The sequence below is a fragment of the Oncorhynchus kisutch genome, linkage group LG16 (assembly GCF_002021735.2).
Source record: "Oncorhynchus kisutch isolate 150728-3 linkage group LG16, Okis_V2, whole genome shotgun sequence".
Lineage (NCBI taxonomy): Eukaryota > Metazoa > Chordata > Actinopteri > Salmoniformes > Salmonidae > Oncorhynchus > Oncorhynchus kisutch.
Window position 1 is genome coordinate 15,195,814 of NC_034189.2, and position 21,191 is coordinate 15,217,004.

Here is a 21,191-nt window from a genome sequence, read left to right on the forward strand (position 1 = left end):
CTCCGGCAGCGCCGGACAGGAGGGAGAACCTGGAGGGAGGAGACGGAGAGACAGCCTGGTCCTAGGAGGAGGCACAGGATAGACCGGACCGTGGAGGCGCACTGGAGGTCTCGAACTAAGGGCCTGCACAACCCGTCCTGGCTGGATGGTGATTTTACCCCGGCACATGCGGGGAGCAGGCACAGGACGCACTGGGCTGTGCAGACACACGGGAGACACAGTGCGCAGAGCCAACAGAGGATATCCTGGCCCGAGGAGACGCACTGGCTGGAGAGCAGGGCTGGCACCATCCACCCTGGCTGGATCCTCACCCTAGCCCGGCAGATGCGGGGAGCTGGGATGTAGCCCACCGGGCTAAGAACGCGTACTGGCAACACCGTGCGCTCCACCGCATAACACGGTGCCTGACCAGTACGACGCCCACCACGGTAAGCACGGGGAGTTGGCTCAGGTCTCTAACCTGACTCAGCCACACTCCCCATGTGGCTCCCCGCAATTTTTTGGGGGGCTGGCTCTTGGGTTTCCTTGCCAGCCGTGTTCCCTCGTATCGCTGGTTCCCTTTTCCTGCTGCCTCCGCTCTCCTGGCTGCCTCCACCTGTTCCCATGGGAGGTGATCCCTTCCAGCCAGGATCTCCTCCCATGTGTAGGATCCCTTGCCGTCTAGAATGTCCTCCCATGTCCAGTCCTCCTTTCCATGCTGCTTGGTCCTTTGGTGGTGGGTAGTTCTGTAACGGCTGTTGGAAGGAGAGGACCAAGGTGCTGCGTGGTATTTGTCCATATTTATTTAATGAACACTGAAATCACAAAAAAAAACTAGCGAACGACCGAAACAGTTCTGGCTGGTGCAGACACACAACAGAAAACAACTACCCACAAATCATAGAGGGAAAACACGCTGCTTAAGTATGTTTCTCAATCAGAGACAACAATTGCCAGCTGCCTCTGATTGGGAGTCATACCAGGCCAAACACATAGAAATAGAAAACCTAGAAAACACAACATAGAATGCCCACCCCAACTCACGCCCTTTTATTTTGATTTATAACATTATACACTCATAGCGTACATACAAACTAAACAGCCATTGATTCAGAAAGCCAACAGTGTCAACAATATTGAATTAGTGTTCAACGATATGTAAAATGTCTATAAAATGTGTTTTGACACTGTCAATAAAGAAACATAAGAAATAAATATTTATGGAATTTATAGAAAGTGAACCACATTATGATGCATTAGAATGACTGGAAGGGAAACTATAAAACCTGATTTCTAGAGTGCTAGAGCCATACAATTAATATGGTTACTCTTTAGCTTTAGAGACGGCTTGCAGGAGTGATAGGTAGCGTGCTCTTGGGTCCTCCATGCAGGAAATTACCAATGCCTCTGACTTTTTGGCCTTGCTATACACGTAAAAGTAAGGGTAGAGTTTCTCTGTGAAAGACTGGTTTGTGAAAGAGTAGATGTGAGATTTTTCATCCACGTCATAGAAGGAGACCTGACCCCTCTCATAGTCCACATAGATTCCAATATTTCTAGGCCTGGGGTTCAGATAAAGATTCTTAAGGGGGGAGGAATGAACCTTATAATCAAATCCATCTTTTCTCAGTGCAAAGAACCCATGCGCTGAGTTAATTTGGACCTCTTCCTTCCTGTTTACTGTTTCCTTGGCAACGCCTACATCCCAGTCATTTCTTAGGCCCACCTGAACCTCCCAGTAATGGCGTTCAGAGTTGAAGCCTTTCTCTCCTAAAACCATGGGGTAGATGTTGAACCTCTCTGGGTTGTCAGATTTGAGCTGGGGTGTTTTAGAGCATTTGATGCGTTTGCCACCATCAAACAGGCATATCCAACGACTTGCTGTGTTCGAGTCCAGGGTGACGTCCTCTGTGGAACAGAAAATTGTTAGCAACCTTATTGAAAAATATAGTGCTGCAAAAAAGTTTTTGCCTTTCTGATTTTCTCTATTTTTGCACATTTGTGATACTGAATGTTTTCAGTTCTTCAACATAAACCTAATATTTGATAAAGGTAACCTGAGTTTACAATAAAAAAGTTATGCAACACCGAATTCCCCTTGTGTGAAAAAATAATTGCCCCCTTACTCTCAATAACTGGTTGTGTCACCACTGCAATGACTGCAACCAAATGCTTCCTGTCATTGTTGATCAGTATCTCACATTGCTGTGTAAGAATTTTGGACCACTCTTCCATGCAGAACTGCTTTAACTCAGTGATATTTGCGGGTTTTCAATAATGAACTGCTTGTTTCAAGTCCTGCCACAGCATCTCAATTGGGATTTGGGCTGGACTTTCTAGTTTAGGCCATTCCAAAACTTCAAATTGGTTGCGTTTTAACAATGTTGTCTAGACTTGATTGTGTGCTTTGGAAAATGGTCTTGCTGCATGAACCAGCTGTGCTTCAGCTTCAGCTCACAGACGGATGGTCTAATATTCTCTTGTTGAATTATCTGATACAGAGCAGAAATCATGACCTAACCCCAATTGAGATGTTGTGGCAGGACTTGAACTGAGCAGTTCATGCTTGAAAACCCACAAATGAGTGAAAGCATTTCTGCATGGAAGAGTGGGCCACAATTCCTCCACAGTGATGTGAGAGACTGATCAACAACTACAGGAAGCATTTGGCTGGAGTCATTGCAGCTAAAGGTGGCACAACCAGTTAGAGTGTAAGGGGGCAATTTATTTTTCACACGGGCATTGGGTGTTTTATAACTTTGTTAATGAAATAAATGAAATAAGTATGTCATTGTTGTGTTATTTGTTCATTCAGGTTCCCTTTATCTAATATTAGATTTTGGTTGAAGATCTCATAACATTCAGTGTCAAAAATATGCACGAGTCGAGAAAATTTGACAGAGGGAAAATACTTCATCATAGCACTGTATTCATTAATAATGGCAAATACTGCTCTGATTTAAGTTTCATACTGCTTGTAGTTGAAGAATTTAGCATCTTACCTTTAAACCCCCTCATTCTCTTCAGTTCTGAAAAAATATGAAAATGATCCACTACTACTATCCTCCACTATATTTACATTCAGAAATATATATATTTTTTAATAATTTAACATAAGCTTACCCATGTCTGTTAGTGTTTTCAATTCTCTCTTGAATATCTCCACCAGATTGGACACGGCTCTCCTCACTGTCCCAACACACAGATCTGAGTACACACTGATCCCAGAAATGTCCTTGGTGGATGGAGGGGCACATAGGGTCAGGTAAGTCTGCAGTGAAGGAGATCAGAAAGCCAACAACACTAAGTTATATACAGTATAGTAATCTTCTGACACATTGACATCAACCACTGACTAGTGATACTGGCCTGTAGGAAGTGGAGGTGGTCCTCAGTGTGTGAGAGCTGCTCCAGCTCAGTGCTTCTCCTCTGTAACTCAGTGATTTCCTGCTCCAGGTCATTGATGAGCCCTTCAGCCCTTTTCTCTGCTGCTGTTTGCATCACCTCCATCACCTGCTTTAGATTGGTTTGTCTTTCTTCAACCGAACGCGACAGATTGGTGAAGAGATTCTCACTGTCCTCAATATCTTTGTTTGTACTTTTCTGATGTAATGGAAAGATTTTACACACTATTTATTAACTGATTGAATTGTTATTTTCCCATTGATTACGTTGACATTGTGTATTGGTGATATTTTTTATTACGACATTTCTAAAGACTTACCCTACTGAGCTCCACGGAGTGTTTGATTTCATCCACCTTTTTCTGTCTGACCTGGACCATCTTTTCAACCTCTGCTTTAGCGGCTGCAAGCTCACCCTATAGACAGACAATATTGAAATAAATCAATTCTGTTTTTGCAGAAAAATACATGTTAACTGTGTGGTTTCAACAAATCTTACCTTCTGGTGTGCTCCCATGTCTTCAATGGGCACAGTATCGTGAGACTTGTGGTCTGTCTCAGTACAAAACTGACACACACATGTCTGGTCGCTCCTGCAGAACAGCTCCAGCAGCCTATCATGCTTCTTGCACATCCTGTCCTCCAGGTTCTCCGCTGGGTCGATCAGCTTGTGTCTCTTCAGATTCAACACTCTCTGATGATGCTCCAGGTGAGTCTCACAGTAAGAGGTGAGACACACCAGGCAGGACTTCAGGGCCTTGAGCTTTCTTGTAGAACAAACATCACAAGCAACTTCCCCAGGAGCAGCTAAGTATTCTGGTACATTAAGTCTTCTTCTCTTGATATGCACAGAGATCTCTTCTATCACAGAGTTGGTGGAGACCTCTGGTCTCACATAGAATCGTTTCTGACATTTTGGACAGTGGCATAATATCTCACTGTTATCCCAGTGTCCACTAATACAGGCTTTGCAGAAGGTGTGGCCACAAGGAGTGGTAACTGGATCAGTGAACACATTCAGGCAGATAGAGCACAGGAACTGCTCTTCTGGTAGAAGGCTGCTGTCAACATTCAATGATGACATCTCTATGGGGGAAGATATGTTATTATTCAATTATTATGGCTCTTGAATCATCCATATACTTTGAGTCAATATACATTTAGTCCATTTGCTTACTTTAGGTTGATAAGAAATTACTTCAACCCAAATACTGTGAAAATGCTGTAAAACACACGTAAAATATGTATAAAAAAAGCACATGCACGACATTTTAAGCAGATGGAACTGAGCTACACTGCAAGCAAAGGTTTGTACCTATATCATCATTAATAAGACTGTTCTCCATCCTGTTGAGAGTGACTCACTGTACGTGCATGTAACCCAACACCTCTTGCCAATTAATTGAAACCTAAAGTTGAACATCACTTTCTTTCACTTCACTGAACAAACGTAAAAAGTAAGAAAAAAAGCTACTACCTGTTTTGTCTTTTTTTTTGCTAGATTTGTCCCGGCATACTTTTCAAACACAGACAGGAATCATCAGGACAGGAAAGAAAACTATCACACACACATACAGTACTCCAAGAAGATAAAGGCTGTTCCTTTTAGAAGGGAGAAGGCTGAGCATTTGAAAAGGAGGAGCTACATTTCATAATTTCACTGAAAATGAAACTTAAAACTCTCACTGAAAACATTCACATGACTGTAACAACGTGTGTGTAGGTGACAGGGAAGTCAGGTGCAGGAGAATCGAACTTGGTATAAATGGAGTCGTTTAACTTCTTCGATATAGGGGACGTTCCCACTTTAAACAAGATATATTGTCACGAAAAGATGCTCGACTATGCATATAATTGACAGCTTTGGAAAGAAAACACTCTGACGTTTCCAAAATTACAAAGATAATGTCTGTGAGTGCCACAGAACTGATGTTACAGGCGAAACCCAGATAAAAATCCAATCAGGAAGTGCCGCATTTTTTGAAACCGCCTCATGCCAATGACTCCTTATATGGCTGTGAAGGAGCTAGAAGTCAGCTTACATTTTCCACGTTTTCCCCAAGGTGTCTACAGCATTGTGACGTATTTGTAGGCATATCATTGGAAGATTGACCATAAGAGACTACATCTACCAGGTGGTCGCTTGGTGTCCTCCGTTGCAATTATTGCGTAATCTCTAGCTGCAGTATTTTTCCGTTTGCTTCTGATGAGAAGCGAACTTCCACCAATGATAGATTATCGAATAGATATGTGAAAAACACCTTGAGGATGGATTCTAAACAACGTTTACCATGTTTCTGTCGATATTATGGAGCTAATTTGGAAAAAAGTTTGGCGTTGTAAGTGACTGCATTTTCCGGTCATTTTCTTAGCCAAACGTGATGAACAAAACGGAGCTATTTCGTCTACACAAATCATCTTTTTGGAAAAAATGAACATTTGCTATCTAACTAAGAGTCTCGTCATTGAAAACATCCGAAGTTCTTAAAAGGTAAATGATTTTATTTGAATGCTTTTCTTGTTTTTGTGAAAATGTTGCCTGCTGAATGCTAGGCTTAATGCTATGCTAGGCTATCAATACTCTTACACAAATGCTTTGGTTGAAAAGCATATTTTGAAAATTTGAGATGACAGTGTTGTTAACAAAAGGCTAAGCTTTTGTTGGAATATATTTATTTCATTTCATTTGCAATTTTCATGAATAGGAAACGTTGCGTTATGGTAATGAGCTTGAGGCTATGATTACGCTCCCGGATACGGGATTGCTCGTCGCTAGAGGTTAATAAACTTAACAAAACTCCAAAAACCAAAATACAACATAAATAAAAGTGGGTACAAGAACCCATTGCGCACCAATACATAATGCACGAACATACAAACAAACAATCTCTGACAAGGACATGATGGGAAACAGAGGGTTAAATACACAACATGTAATTGATGGGATTGGAACAAGGTGTGACGGAAGACAAGACAAGACCAATGGAAAATGAAAAATGGGTCAGGGATGGCTAGAAGATTGGTGACGTCGACCGCCGATCACCGCCCGAAGAGAGGGACCAACTTCGGCGGAAGTCATGACAGTACCGCCCCCTGACGCGTAGCTCCAGCAGCGCGTCGGCACTGACGTCGGGGACAACGCGGAGGGCGAGGCGCAGGGCAAACCAGATGGAGACGGTGGAAATCTCGCAGCATGGAAGGATCCAACACGTCCTCCACCGGAACCCAGCATCTCTCCTCCGGACCATACCCCTCCCAGTCCACGAGGTACTGAAGGCCCCTCGCCCGCCGTCTCGAATCCAGTATGGAATGAACGGAGTACGCCGCGGGCCCCTCGATGTCCAGATAGGGCAGAGGAATCTCCTGCACCTCAGACTCCTGGAGCGGGCCAGGCACCACCGGCCTGAGGAGAGACACATGGAACGAGGGGTTAATGCGGTAATCGGGGGGAAGTTGTAACCTGTAACATACCTCGTTCACTCCCCTCAGGACTTTAAATGGCCCCACAAAGCACGGACCCAGTTTCCGACAGGGCAGGCAGAGGGGCAGGTTTCGGGTCGAGAGCCAGACCCCGCCTCACTGCGGTGAAAGTCTGCGCCAACTTTCTGGCACAGTACTGCGCGCTGAAGGTGGACATGGGCAGCGTGTCATGTTCCTTCTGCGCACCGGAACCAGTCGTCCACCGCAGGAGTCTCAGTCTGACTCTGACGCCAAAGAGCCAGAACCAGCTGATACCCCAACACACTGAAAGGGAGAAAAGTTAGTGGAGGAGAGGCAGAGCAAGTTCTGGGCCATCTCTGTCCAGGGCACGAACGCTGCCCACTCCCCCGGCCGGTCCAAGCAAAAAGACCTCAGAAACATACCCACATCCTGGTTAACTCTCTCCACCTGCCCATTACCCTCGGGGTGAAAACCTGAGGTAAGGCTGACCGAGACTCCCAGACTTTCCATGAACGCCTTCCAGACCCTTGACATAAACTGGGGACCCCGATCAGACACTATATCCTCAGGCACCGGGCAAAGGGAGGAGACAACAGGACTTAGAAAAACGATCCACAACGACCAGGATTGTGGTGTTACTCTGTGAAGGTAGAAGATCGGTTAGGAAATCCACCGACATGTGCGACCACTGTGTGCGACGGTTGTGGAATGGGTAAGGGTTGTAACTTACCTCTGGGCAGGTGTTTAGGAGCCTTGCACTGGGCGCACACAGAGAAGGGGGAAACATAAACCCTCACGTCCTTAGCTAAAGTGGGCCACCAGTACTTCCCACTAAGACAGCGCACCGTCCGACCGATCCCAGGATGACCAGAAGAGGGTGATGTGTGTGCCCAATAGATCAGCAGATGGCGGACAGAACGTACAGACGCCCAGCTGGACACTAAGGGGGAGCGGGCTCTAAACGTGACACCCGCTGAATGTGCGCGTCCAGCTCCCACACTACCGGTGCCACCAAACAAGAGGCAGGGAGTATGGGAGTGGGATCCATGGGCCGCTCTTCTGTGTCATACATCCGGGACAATGCGTATGCCTTAATGTTCTGGGAGCCTGGTTTGTAAGAAAGGGTAAACACAAAACGGGTGAAAAATATGGCCCACCTTGCCTGGCGAGGGTTCAGTTTCCTTGCCACCCGGATGTACTCCAGATTGCGGTGGTCAGTCCAGATGAGAAAATGGTGTCTAGCACCCTCAAGCCAATGTCTCCACGCCTTCAGGGCCTTAACGACAGCCAACAGCTCCCGGTCCCCCACGTCATAGTTTTGCTCCACCGGGCTGAGCTTCTTCAAGAAGACACATGGGCGGAGCTTCGGTGGCGTACCAGAGCACTGAGAGAGCACAGATCCTATCCCAGCCTCGGACGCATCCACCTCCACTATGAACGCCAACAAGGGATCCGGATGGGCCAGCACGGGAGCCGAGGTAAACAAAACCCTCAGGTGACTGAAAGCCCTGTCCACCTCAGCTGTTCACTGCAAGCGCACCGGGCCCCCTTCAGCAGTGAAGTAATGGGAGCCGCAACCTGACCAAAACCTGGGATAAACCTCCGGTAGTAGTTGGCAAACCCTACATATCGCTGCACCTCCTTTACCATGGTGGGAGTTGGCCAATTACGCACGGCTGCAATGCGGTCACTCTCCATCTCCACCCCTGACGTGGAAATGCGATACCCTAGGAAGGAGATGGAATGTTGGGAAAACAGGTATTCTCAGCCTTGACGTGCAGGTCATGTTCCAACAGGTGACCAAGCACTTTGCACACCTGGGACACATGCTCGGCGCGTGTAGCGGAGTATATCAAAATGTCATCAATATACACCACTACACCCTGCCTGTGCAGGTCCCTGAAAATCTCATCCTACAAAAGCTTGGAAGACTGATGGAGCATTCATCAACCGGTACGGCATGACGAGGTACTCATAGTGCCCAGAGGTGGTACTGAAAGCCATCTTCCACTCGTCTCCCTCTCGGATACGCAGCAGATAGTAAACGCTCCTGAGATCTAGTTTGGTGAAGAAGCGCGCCCTGTGCATTGACTATGGCTGTGCCTATGAGCGGTAGCGGGTAACTATACCTCACCGTGATCTGATTTATACCCCGGTAGTCAATACACTGACGCAGACCTCCCGCCTTCTTCTTCACGAAAAAGAAACTCGGGGAGTTGGGTGAAGTGAAGGACCGAATGATGCAGGAATTCGGAGACATATGTTTCCATAGCCTCCGTCTCCGCCTGTGAGAGGGGATACACCCGACTCCTGGGAAGTGCAGCGTCTAACAGGAGATCTATCGCACAATCGCCCCGTCGATGAGGTGGTAAATGAGTCGCCTTCTTTTTAGATAAGGCGAGAGCCAAATCGGCATTTTCAGGGGGATGCGCATGGTGGAGACCTGGTCTGGACTCTCCACCATAGTAGCACCAACGGAAACCCCTAAACACCTCCCTGAGCACTCTCGCGACCACCCCGTGAGAGTGGGGTGTGTCCAAGAAACAGTGGGGTTATGACAAGCCAACCAGGGTAGGCCAAGCACCACGGGAAACGCAGAAGAGTCAATAAGGAAATTTGTATTTTTCTCCATGTGACCCCCCTGCGTCACCATACCCAAAGGAGCGTTGACCTCCCTAATTAACCCTGACCCTAATGGTCGACTTTCCGTGAACGTGAAAGGGCACATCTACGGGAACAATGGGGGTCCCTAAACTACCTGAATCGACGAGTGCCTTTTGCTGGGAATGCGGAGAAAACTCAGGAAAAGTGACAGACAAAAACATATGTGCAACAGAGGACTCTGTTGACTCTGAGAATGGTGCCAGCTCACCTGGGGTGACGCCAGAGTGCTCTGCCTGCTGACTCGATTCCCAGAGGAACCAACCCGGCACCGACCAGCAGTGTGACCTCTGCGGCCACAGATGGTGCGTGAGCGGAAAACCTCTCTAATCTCCCTGCGCACCGCCCCTCCTAGCTCCATGGGTATCGGAGAGTGGGTGCGGGAGGATGGAACCACCAGACCCCGATCTGGATGTCCGTGAGTAGCCAGCAGGTTGTCCAGCTGGATGGGCAGGTCCACCAGCTGGTCGAAAGTGAGGGTGGTGTCTCTGCAGGCCAGCTCCCAACGGACGTCCTCGCGCAGACTACAGCGGTAGTGGTCGATCAGGGCCCTGTTGTTCCATCCCGCACTGGAAGCCAGGGTCCTAAACTCCAGGGCAAACTCCTGTGTGCTCCTCGTCTCCTGTCTCAGATGGTAGAGGCGCTCTCTACGGCCAACGCCGTGTGGAGAGAGGGAGATGCAGTGTTGGACCATTTTGAGGAGTTCACCCGCCGTTTCCGGGCAGTCTTCGACCCCCCACCCAAGGGCAGAGAGACGGGTGAACTCCTCAAAATGGTCCTCTCCACACGGCGTTGGCCCACTCCAGGGCTTCGGTGAGGCACGAGACAAGGGCGGACACCTTCTCACGGTCTGATGGAGCTGGGTGGACCGTGACCAGATAGAGGTTTAGTTGGAGGAGGAAACCCTGGCAGTAGGCAGCACTCCATTCATACTCCTGTGGTATGGAGAGACGGATCCCACTGGGTTTAGGCGGGAAAGGGGCGCTCAAGAGAGACCCCGGTTGTGCTGGTAGAGGCGCTGGAAGAACTCCCTGTCTCTCCCAGCGGTCCATAGTCTGGACAATGCGATCCATGGCGGCAGCCAGATGGTAAAGCTTTACCGCATGATCTTGGACGTGCTCCTCCACCTCCATGGCCGGGGTACCTTCTCCTGCTGACTCCATAGGTGGTCGGAGATTCTGTAACAACGTGTGTGTAGGTGGCAGGGTAGTCAGGCGCAGGAGAATCGAATTTGGTATAAATGGAGTTTGGTATAAAAGTGGGTACAAAAACCCATCGCGCACCAATACATAATACACAAACATTCAAACAAACAATCTCCGACAAGGACATGATGGGAAACATATGGTTAAATACACAATCTGTAATTGATGGAATTGGAACCAGGTGTGAAGAAAGACAAGACGAAACCAATGGAAAATGAAAAATGGATCAGTGATGATTAGAAGATCAGTGACGTCGACCGCCGAACACCGCCCGAACAAGGAGAGTTACCGACTTCGGCAGAAGTCTTGACAGTGATGGCCAAATTTGCAACTTGAGGTGTAGGGTTTTCATACTTTATGATAACAATCTTACACGACATGGAGAATAGATAAACATATATTGTTGAAAATCTATGTACATGTTTTTACATAGTATGCAATACACATCTGAGAGAGTAGGTAGATTATCCAAATAGGCATTTAATGCTAAATGGCAAGGCAGAGAATAATAATGTAATAATCAGAGATACAATCAAGTCACGGCCACAGCAGGCCTGGGTGCAAATAATAGTTCACACTGTTCGAGTTGTTTTTTCCTTGTTCAATGTCATCAATTGTACTTTCCTCTCTTGCAAATCTTATGCATAGAACAATGTTTGAAACATGTAAATACAGCAGAATTTCACACACATATTTGATGACAACATAACTTTGTAACATTTTATAACTTTTACTGTTGTTTATGAGGAAACACATGCTATATAAACATGATATATTATTATACTACATCAGAGGAAACTAGTGAGGTGTGACAAGTAATTTAATTTTGTGTAATATTGAGTACTATTGAGTAATAGTATCTAGCCTTTTATGGTGAGTATCTTCACTTTGCGGCATTAGCGAGTCTCCTCAAATGGTCTTCGTACACCTTTGTCCAATCGATGTAAATGACCAGCGACTCAGACTTCTTTTTCATGCTGTAGAGGTAAAAGTAAGGGTAAAGTTTCCCGGTGAAGGACAGGCCAAGGAATGAGTAGAGGTGTAAGTTTGCCAGCACATCATAAAAAGACACCTGCCCTTTCTCATAATCAACATACACACCGACTCTTCTCGGTATGGGGTTCAGATTGAGGGTGGTAGAGGGTGAAGAACCAGCCTCATACCCCAAGTATCCGCTCTTTGACAGAAGAAAGAAGCCGTGTTCGGGATTCTTTTTCACCGCCTTCTTCCGGTTGACGGCCCTCATGGCAATGCCGACCTCCCACCTCCCACTCACGCCCACCTGGACCTCCCAGTAATGGCGTCCAGAGTTGAAGCCCTTCTCTCCTAAGACCGCTGAGTAGTAGTCAAACCTCTTTGGATTGTCAGACACCCTCTGGGCTGTTTTGGCGTACTTTATTTGTGTTCCGTCTTCAGAGAGCTGTAGCCAACGATTTGCAGTGTTGGGGTCCAGAGTGACTTCATCTGAGGAGCAGCGATATGGGCCAATATATCATTTAGATAACATTTACAAAACATATAGCACAATTATGGGCCATATCATGGTTGTTAATGACCATTAACTTCGTTATCATTCTCAAAGAAATTACAATTTGTCACCTTTGAACTCTCGCATTCTTGTGAGTTCTGTAAGAAAATAGACAGCACATCATTAAACAATACAGACAGAATACAATAGGACAGATTTTTTTAAATGCTTCTTTAAAAACTATCGGTCAAAATGAATCTTACCTATTTCTGTAAGAACTTTTAGTTCTCCTCTTATGTTTTCCTCAATTTGAGACAAGGCTCTTCTCAAAGTCCCCACACACAGATCAGTGTGAACACTCACCCTGGACCATTTCTTAGTAGACGGAGGGGTGCGAAGGGGCGGCAAACTCTACAACTCCCCAAAATGTATTCATTATCTCAGGAGTTCAGCGAGTTTTCACTTCATGCATTTACAGTATATTGAGGATATAGATGAACACTAACCTATTGATGACAGAGAGGGACACTGACCTGTAGGAGGTGGAGGTGGTCCTCAGTGTGTGAGAGCTGCTCCAGCTCAGTGCTTCTCTTCTGTAGCTCAGTGATTTCCTGCTCCAACTGTTGGGTGAGCCCTTCAGCTCTCCTCTCCGCTGCTTTTTGCCTCTCCTCTATTACCTTGACAAGCTTAGTTCTCCTTTTTTTTATAGACCGTAACAGTTCAGTGAAAAGCTTTTCACTGTCCTCCACTTCTTTCTCAGTACTTTTCTAATGAAATAAAAATTGCATGTAGAGTTAATTACTTCAAAAGCAGAATATTTGGTTAATACTCTACTATAAACTGCTTGAATACAGAAGATACCTGCCTTCTGATCAATTGATTGAATAATATTAATTTTGGTTTAAAAAAAAATGTATACACATTTTCCCACTGGCTAAATAAACATTATGGCAATCCAGTGTGATAATGTAACATCTTCTATTTCTGTCAGAACTTACTTTGCTGAGCACCACTGAGCGTTTGATCTCCTCCATCTTTGCATGTCTGTCCTGAATCATTTTCTGCACCTCTGCCTTAGTGGACACAAGCTCAGCCTGTGGAAAATCATATCAAGTATGCATGAAGGAAATTAAGATGTCGTCGAAAAAGAATTATATAATTTTTTTTGAATTAAAAGGTCTTACCTTTTGTTTGACTCCCTCCTCTTCAATGGATACAGTATTGTGACACTTGTGGTCAGTCTCAGTACACAAAACACACACACATGTCTGATCAGTCCTACAGAAGAGCTCCAGGCCTCTTTCGTGCTTCTTACACATCCTGTCCTCCAGGTTCTCCACAGGGTCGATCAGCTTGTGTCTCTTCAGATTCACCACTCTCTGATGAGGCTCCAGGTGAATCTCACAGTAGGAAGTCAGACACACCAGGCAGGACTTCAGGGCCTTGAGCTTTATTGTGGAACAAACATCACAAGCCACCTCCCAAGGAGCAACTAAGCATTCTGGTATATCAAGTTTTCTCTTGATATGCACTGAGATCTCCTTTATCACATCGTTGGTGGAGACCTCTGGTCTCACATAGAATCGTTTCTGACATTTTAGACACTGGCATATCTCACTGTTATCCCAGTGTCCACTAATACAGGCTTTGCAGAAGGTGTGGCCACAAGGAGTGGTAACTGGATCAGTGAACACATTCAGGCAGATAGAGCACAGGAACTGCTCTTCTGGTAGAAGGCTGCTGTCAACATTCAATGATGACATCTCTATGGGGGAAGATATGTTATTATTCAATTATTATGGCTCTTAAATAATCATATGATTTTAGTACCTTTAGCCCATATACTTTAGCACAGTATTGATGAGGTTCATAAGAAATGACTTTGGCTCAATTACAGTGAAAATACTGTAAACACACAAGTAAATATGTAGAAAATGAAAGTACAAGCACAACATTTTAAGCAGCTAAAACTGAACTACACTGCAAACAAAGGCTTGTACCTACATCATCAATAATAAGACTGGTCTCCACCCTGTCGAGTGACTCACTGTAAACACATGTAACCCAACACCTCCAGCCAATTAACCAAAACCTCAAGATGAAAAACATCAGTTTATTTCACTTTTTCTAAGAAAGCAACAACCTGAAAATAACAAAATAAGTCCAAAGTAAAACAAAAAAAACATATGCCTACCTGTTTTGTGAAGAAGAAAAAACAATAAAAAATGTCTATAGCACGATCTGTCTGGGCTCACTTCTCAAAATGCACCACAAGAATGACAACAGCGAAACACACATACTCACAAACAGTACTGTATTATATTCCCTTTATAAAGAGAGGAGGGTGAATGTTTGAGAGGGAGGAGCTAAGTGACATTATTTTGCTGAAAGTGAAACTTTAAACTAACACAAAACATTCCCATGTGAAACCTACATTTTCAGATTGAGTGTGTTCAAACTTTTTAAAATCTCACAAGACATGGACTAAAGACAAAAATAAATTTATTGTTGAAAATCATTCATATTTTTTTCACAATGTAAGTTGAATATGTAAATAGGTGCTAAAGTGCAAGTTAGAGAACAGTACTGTCATCCTCAGATACATTCAAGGACCTGGGATGAAACCAATGTCTGTTAGATTCATCTTCTTTCAGATATTTAATCTAGACTTTAACGAACAGGAAATATGCGATTAAAAAAACAAAGAAAAAAAACACTTTTCCTACCAAGATCATATTTGAAGTTATTTTCTGGGATGTGAGAACTCTGTTTGACCTGACAAAGATCTGTTATGGATCAAAACGTTGTCAATAAATAGTTGAATTGGGAGCTTTAACAGTGTGCAGGCCTTGTTCTATAAAGGTATTTTCTGCTCAAAGAAATGTAGTCTTTCAGAGTTGTTCATCATCGCTGCAGTCTTTCTCAACAAGGTTCAACTGACATGGGGAATAGGGGGGGGGGGGGGGGGGGCTGGACACCACCAAAATAAATACCATTGTTATCACCATGAAACAAATATTAAAATGTGAGCCCCTCCTAAAATCGTAAAAATACATTGACGTCTGGCACTCACACCCAGGGCACTTTGGGCTACCCCTAAGAGTCTACAGCGCATTCGGAAAGTTCTCAGACGCCTTCCCTTTTTCCACATATTGTTACGTTACAACCTTAATCTAAAATGTTTTTTAAAAAAGGTATAATTTTTTTCTCTCAATCTACACACAATACCCCATAATGTCAAAGCAAAACAGGTTTAGACATTTTTCCAAATGTATTATAAATAAAGAACAGAAATACCTTTACATAAGTCTTCAGACAGATTGCTATGAGACTCACAATTGAGCTCAGGTGCATCCTGTTTCCATTGATCATCCTTGAGATGTTTCTACACCGTGATTGGAGACCAGCTGGGGTAAATTCAATGAATTGGACATGATTTGGAAAGGCACAGGCCTGTCTATATAAGGTCCCACAGTTGACAGCGCATGTCAAATCAAAAACCAAAAAGTCGTGAGGTCCGAGGCAGGATTGTGTCAAAGCATAGACCTGGGGAGGGTACCAAAACATTTCTGCAGCATTGAAGGTCCCCAAGAACACAGTGGCCTCCATCATTCTTAAATGGAAGAAGTTTGGAACCACCAAGACTCTTCCTAGAGCTGGCCGCACGGCCAAACTGAGCAATCGGGGAGAAGGGCCTTGGTCAAGGAGGTGACCAAGAACCTAGTGGTCACTGACAGAACTTCCGGTTTCTCTGTGGAGATGGGAGAATCTTCCAGAAGGACAACCATCTCTGCAGCACTCCACCAATTAGGCATTTATGGTAGAGTGGCCAGACTGAAGCCAATCCTCAGCACATGAAAGCCTCCTTGGAGTTTGCCAAAAGGCACCTAAAGGCTCTCAGATCATGAGAAACAAGATTCTCTGGTCTGATGAAACCAATATTGTGTTTCAGCAGCAGGGACTGGGAGGATTGAGGGAAAGATGAACGGAGCAAAGTACAGAGAGCTCTTTGATGAAAACATGGTTCAGAGCGCTCATGACCTCCGACTGGGGCGAAGGTTAACCTTCCAAAGGGACATCAACCCTAAGCGCACAGCCAATGATAATGCAGGAGTGGCTTCAGGACAAGTCTCTCCGTGTCCTTGAGTGGCCAAGCCAGAGCCCGGACTTGAACCCAATCTAACATATCTGGAGAGACCTGAAAATAGCTGTGCGGCAACGCTCCCCATCCAATCTGACAGAGCTTGAGATGATCTGCAGAGAAGAATGGGAGAAACTCCCCAAATACAGGTGTGCCAAGCTTGAGGCGTAATAATTAAGAAGACTCGCTGCAAAAGTGCTTCAACAAAGTATTGAGTAACAGTCGGAATACTTATGGAAATGTGATATTTCAGCGTTTTTATCTTTAATACATTTGCAACATTTTCAATTTATTGGGGGGGGGGGGGGTTGTCATGAAAGGCTATAGTGTGTAGATTGATGAGGGGAAAAACATTTTCAACCATTTTAGAATAAAGCTGTAACGTAACAAAATGTGCAAAATGGATCTGAATACTTTCTAAATGCAGTGTGTAATATATATATACATACATACACTACACACACACAGGGGCAAAAAAGTATTTAGTCTGCCACCAATTGTGCAAGTTCTCCCACTTAAAAAGATGAGACCCCTGTAATTATCATAGGTACACTTCAACTATGACAGACAAAACACTTATTTTCCACCATAATTTGCAAATAAATTCATAAAAAATCCTACGATGTGATTTACTGGATTTCTTTTCCTCATTTTGTAATTAGAACATGGTTTCCCTACCAAGATCATTTGTACATGTGTTATCTGCACACAGAATTGTAGTCTTTCAGAGTTTCAGTCTTTCTCAGCATTGCTTGATCTGAGTCTTCTCATTGGCCGGACAGATTACCATGGTATCCGACTGTTTATCACAACAGTACAAATAAAAGGGAAACAACTTTTCCTTAAAGCTGTCCTCCATGAACGTATAGATATGACTCCTCTCCCTCACATTGTAAAATGACACCTGGCCCTCGTCACAGTCCACGTACACCCCGACCCTCTTCGGCTTGGGGTCAAGGGTCAGCGGTAACGGCGGGGTCGTGGAGGCCTTATACTCCTGACCTTTCTTCATGGCCAGCGCCCAGTAGCCCTGGGAGGAGCTGATGGCGATCCGGCCCTTCCTGTTGACCGACGCCTTGGCCACGCCTAGGTACCAGTCATCTTTGTCTCCCACCTGAACCTCCCAGTAGTGCCGCCCGGTGCTGAAGCCCTCGCAGCCCAGGACGATGACAACTGTATCAAAACGCTCTGGGACATCCGGAAGGTCCTGCCACGCCCCGAGGTGTTGTACCCGTCGACCGTCCTCTGAGAGCTGGAGCCACGGGTTGGCTGTGTCCGGGTCAAGTGTCAGGTCAACTGAGAATGGGGAGGAAAAATGTGAGCTACAATATGTAATGCAATGAAATTACATTGAAAGTACTGTAAAAATAATGGTTAGTCTCAATATACATTTTTCAGGAGAGACCTGGTAAAGGTGTTACGGATGTGTGGAATATATAGGAATAGGATGCAATTGCACCTATCCACTGTTCTTAGGTCAGTTGTGTAACTCCCCTAATGGTTGAGCTTAGTTTTTCAGGCAAGGTAAACTGATCATAGATCTGCTTCTACCCACAGCTTCAGTTGACCCTTCGCTATGCCCTGCCCCAGAACTTTGGGCCATTAACCGCAGCGGTCCAATGGATAGCAACTTGTTGTCGAGTCCGACTAGGGGTAAACAACTCCAAGATGTTTGTAGTCAACTCAAACTTCTGTGTTTGGAGTGGAAAGAGTTGGCACTCACTCGACACCCAGAGCACACTGAAATGGCTGTGCATAAGTAGGCTAACACACCACCTCGTTATTGCAGAATCCTACTGTGTGATTGTGAGGTGCTATACAAATTCCACAGACATTTCAAATAGACCTATGGCACGTTGAGGGAACTGTAGCCTACTCTTCAGATGGTTAACTGGAAACTGAAATCAGTACACCGACTGTATGTCTTAAGCTCTCACATGGCCTTAATATCAACTCCTGCAGAATTAAGCATTTCTTTCAAAGAACAGAAGTGGAGAAATATGATTTATTTTCTTCAGTTTCTTGAGATAATGCAACTAGATACTGGTCTTTAACCTCCATCCATTTAAAAACAAAAACATTTTTCAACCACATAAAATAATCTATTTCCTTACAACCGGTCAAACTGAATTCATATGGACATTTTGGACAGAAAACATTTTGATTTCTTTAGTTTTTTTGTTATTGAATTTCCTCCCCGGTCCCTAAATGCCTTTGCTCCGCGAAAGAAGCAGAGATGACAGAGAAAGCATTTGTTCTTTCGATTTATTACATTATTCTGGTGAGCAAGGGTTTATTTAGTCTACTAGAACAGGGTTTGCCACACTTGGGGGGCCCCCCCGCAATATAATTTATAATGGCAAAAAAAACCTGCATCTGATTATAGACAAGTTGACTAACAAATAGCCTACCAAAATATCCTAAAATCATAAGCAGAAATTTAGACAATAAAAAAATCCTGCTCCACCGGTTAAAAAAAAAATCATTGAGATCTGACTGTAGCCTAGTGCATTTTCTCTATTAGCGGGTTAGGGTCGGGTGTGGGCCTTTGATTTTCACATTATCACATCTAGTCAGGTGGTTGTGGATGGGTTACTAGCAATTTCAGGACAGGTGCAGGTGAACAATCAGCTGACCGTGCACCACTAGTCGGGGAAGGTAAACTGATCCTAGGTCTGCATCTACAGAAAACTTCAATCAACAGCTTCAATTGTACCAGTTACAATATTGCTTGTGACTTAAGGACTAGAATTGTGGATAATTTCACAGGCACATCTATGGATCAGAGGGAAAAGAAAAGTGTTCACCTGAGTATTTTGGAATTCTCTTCAGCTCTGTAAAATAAAGAAATAATCAATATCAATGTATAATTTGCTATATAGAACATTGGGGGGAATGTTTCCTTGACACAGATAAAGCCTATTTCTGGACCGAAAAGCACAGTCAATGGGGAATCTCCATTGAAAATGATTTTTATTTTAAGGCGAGACTGTGTCCTGGAACACACCCCTAAAGGTGTGGACCTCATGTACAGAGGAATCAGAAACCTACCAGTGTCCACCAGTTTCTCAATTTCTTTAGCCAGTGTTTCTTCCAGTTCTGACACTGCTCTGATGATCCCAACACACACTTCAGATTGAACCCTGGTCCCAGACCAGTCCTTAGTGGCTAGAGGGCTGCACAGGGCTGGGAAACTCTACACCGAGAGATATGAAAAAAAACAGTGAGTCAATCTACCTATGCAATATATTTGTGTGCCATATTTCTACAGTATCTAGACTCTAAAATGAGTGGACATTCTGATGATGCTTGGGTCCCACGCAAATATATTCTGCTATTTAGCAGACAATATTGCGGGTGTAGCGAAATGCTTATGTTCCTAGCTCCAACAGTGCAGTAATATCTAACAATTCACAACAATACAGACACATCTAAAAGTAAAAGAATGGAATGAAAATACAGTAGAGTACAGCTTATACATATTAAATGAGTAAAACAGTATGTAAACATTATTAAAGTGACTAGTGTTCCATTTAAAGTGACCAGTGTTCCATTTAAAGTGACCAGCGACTATGTATATAGGGCAGCAGCCTCTAAGGTGCATGGTTGAGTAACCGGGTGGTAGCCAGCTAGTGATATTTAGCAGTCTGATGTCCTTAAGATAGAAGCTGTTTTTTTTCAGTCTCTCGGTCCCAGCATCGATGCACCTGTACTGACCTCGCCTTCTGGATGATAGCAGGGTGAGTGGCCGTGGCACGGGTGGTTGACGTCCTTGATAATCTTTTTGGCCTTCCTGTACATCGGGTGCCGCAGGTATCTTGAAGGGCAGGCAGTGTGCCCCCGGTGATGCATTGGGTAGACTACAACACCCTCTGGAGAGACCTGTGGTTGCGGGCGGCGAAGTTGCCGTACCAGGCTGTGATACAGCCCGACAGGATGCTCTCAAATGTACATCTGTAAATGTTTGTGAGGGTCTTAGGGGCCAACCCATATTTCTTCAGCCTCCTGAGGTTGAAGAGGCGCTGTTGCGCCTTCTTCACCACACTGGCTGTGTGGGTGGACCATTTCAGATTGTCAGTGATGTGTACGCCGAGAAACTTGAAGCTTTCCACTGCGGTCCCGTCAATGTGAATATGGGCGTGCTCTGTTGTCCATGATCAGCTCCTTCGTTTTGTTGACGTTGAGGGAGAGGTTTTTTTCCTGGCACTACTCCGCCAGGGCCCTCACTTCCTCCCTGTAGGCTGTTTTATCATTGTTGTTAATCAGGCCTACTACTGTTGTGTTGTCTGCAAACTTGATGATTGAGTTTGAGATGTGCGTGGCCAAGCAGTCATGGGTGAACAGGGAATACAGGAGGGGGCGACCACGCAACCTTGTGGGGACCCTGGTTTGAGGATCAGCGTAGTTGTGTTGTTTCCTACCTTCCCCACCTGGGGGCGGTCCGTCGAAGTCCAGGACCCAGTTGCACAGGGCAGGGATGAGACCCAGGGCCCCAAGCTTAATGATGAGCTTGGAGGGTACTATGGTGTTGAAGGCTGAGCTATATTCAATGAACAGCATTCTTACACATGTAATCCTCTTGTCCAGATGGAATAGGGCAGTGTGCAGTGCAATGGAAATTGCATAATGTGTGGATCTATTGGGGCGGTATGCAAATTGAAGTGGGTCTAGGGTGTCCGGTAAGGTGATATGATCCTTAACTAGCCTCTCAAAGCATTTCATTTTGTCAGAAGTGAGTGCTACAGGGTGATAGTCATTTAGTTCAGATACCTTTGCTTTCTTGGGTACAGGGACAATGGTGGACATATTGAAGCAAGTGGACTCGGATAGGTAGAGATTGAATATGTCCGTAAATATTCCAGCCAGCTGGTCTGCACATGCTCTGAGGACGC

General features: G+C 45.0%; 3 protein-coding genes across 3 annotated transcripts; all 3 read right to left on the reverse strand.

Moving 5' to 3' along the window:
- Nucleotides 1–1,008: 1,008 nt before the first annotated feature.
- On the reverse strand, nt 1,009–4,959 carry LOC109906375 (E3 ubiquitin/ISG15 ligase TRIM25-like). The gene is made up of 6 exons (XM_031793011.1): nt 4,861–4,959; nt 3,883–4,469; nt 3,704–3,799; nt 3,103–3,582; nt 2,982–3,008; nt 1,009–1,887 (listed from the first exon to the last, which is right to left on the reverse strand). The coding sequence occupies exons 2-4, from the start codon at nt 4,465–4,467 to the stop codon at nt 3,283–3,285; spliced, it is 981 nt and encodes a 326-aa protein (XP_031648871.1). The 5' UTR covers nt 4,468–4,469; nt 4,861–4,959; the 3' UTR covers nt 1,009–1,887; nt 2,982–3,008; nt 3,103–3,282.
- Nucleotides 4,960–11,150: 6,191 nt separating this feature from the next.
- Nucleotides 11,151–13,990, reverse strand: LOC109906343 (zinc finger protein RFP-like). The gene is made up of 6 exons (XM_031792990.1): nt 13,343–13,990; nt 13,157–13,252; nt 12,692–12,925; nt 12,422–12,569; nt 12,290–12,316; nt 11,151–12,154 (listed from the first exon to the last, which is right to left on the reverse strand). Exons 1-6 carry the CDS (start codon nt 13,919–13,921, stop codon nt 11,574–11,576), a joined length of 1,665 nt encoding a protein of 554 aa, XP_031648850.1. The 5' UTR covers nt 13,922–13,990; the 3' UTR covers nt 11,151–11,573.
- Nucleotides 13,991–16,844: 2,854 nt separating this feature from the next.
- On the reverse strand, nt 16,845–20,151 carry LOC109906202 (zinc finger protein RFP-like). Its single transcript, XM_031793083.1, has 4 exons — nt 20,068–20,151; nt 19,351–19,495; nt 19,107–19,133; nt 16,845–17,595 (listed from the first exon to the last, which is right to left on the reverse strand). The coding sequence occupies exons 1-4, from the start codon at nt 20,149–20,151 to the stop codon at nt 17,042–17,044; spliced, it is 810 nt and encodes a 269-aa protein (XP_031648943.1). The 3' UTR covers nt 16,845–17,041.
- Nucleotides 20,152–21,191: the final 1,040 nt, after the last annotated feature.

Excerpts from the sequence above, each read along its gene's own strand:
- LOC109906375 (XM_031793011.1), bottom strand. The coding sequence starts at position 4,467 with ATGTCATCATTGAATGTTGACAGCAGCCTTCTACCAGAAGAGCAGTTC. Across the intron at positions 3,800-3,882 it reads ACATGGGAGCACACCAGAAG|GGTGAGCTTGCAGCCGCTAA; the intron begins GTAAGATTTGTT and ends GTCTGTCTATAG. Across the intron at positions 3,583-3,703 it reads ACTCCGTGGAGCTCAGTAGG|AAAAGTACAAACAAAGATAT; the intron begins GTAAGTCTTTAG and ends CCATTACATCAG.
- LOC109906343 (XM_031792990.1), bottom strand. The coding sequence starts at position 13,921 with ATGTCATCATTGAATGTTGACAGCAGCCTTCTACCAGAAGAGCAGTTC. Across the intron at positions 12,926-13,156 it reads GCTCAGTGGTGCTCAGCAAA|AAAAGTACTGAGAAAGAAGT; the intron begins GTAAGTTCTGAC and ends TTATTTCATTAG. Across the intron at positions 12,317-12,421 it reads AAAAGTTCTTACAGAAATAG|AACTCACAAGAATGCGAGAG; the intron begins GTAAGATTCATT and ends ATTTTCTTACAG.
- LOC109906202 (XM_031793083.1), bottom strand. The coding sequence starts at position 20,151 with ATGCATCACCGGGGGCACACTGCCTGCCCTTCAAGATACCTGCGGCAC. Across the intron at positions 19,496-20,067 it reads CCAAAAAGATTATCAAGGAC|AGTTTCCCAGCCCTGTGCAG; the intron begins GTCAACCACCCG and ends CTCTCGGTGTAG. Across the intron at positions 19,134-19,350 it reads TGAGAAACTGGTGGACACTG|AGCTGAAGAGAATTCCAAAA; the intron begins GTAGGTTTCTGA and ends TTTATTTTACAG.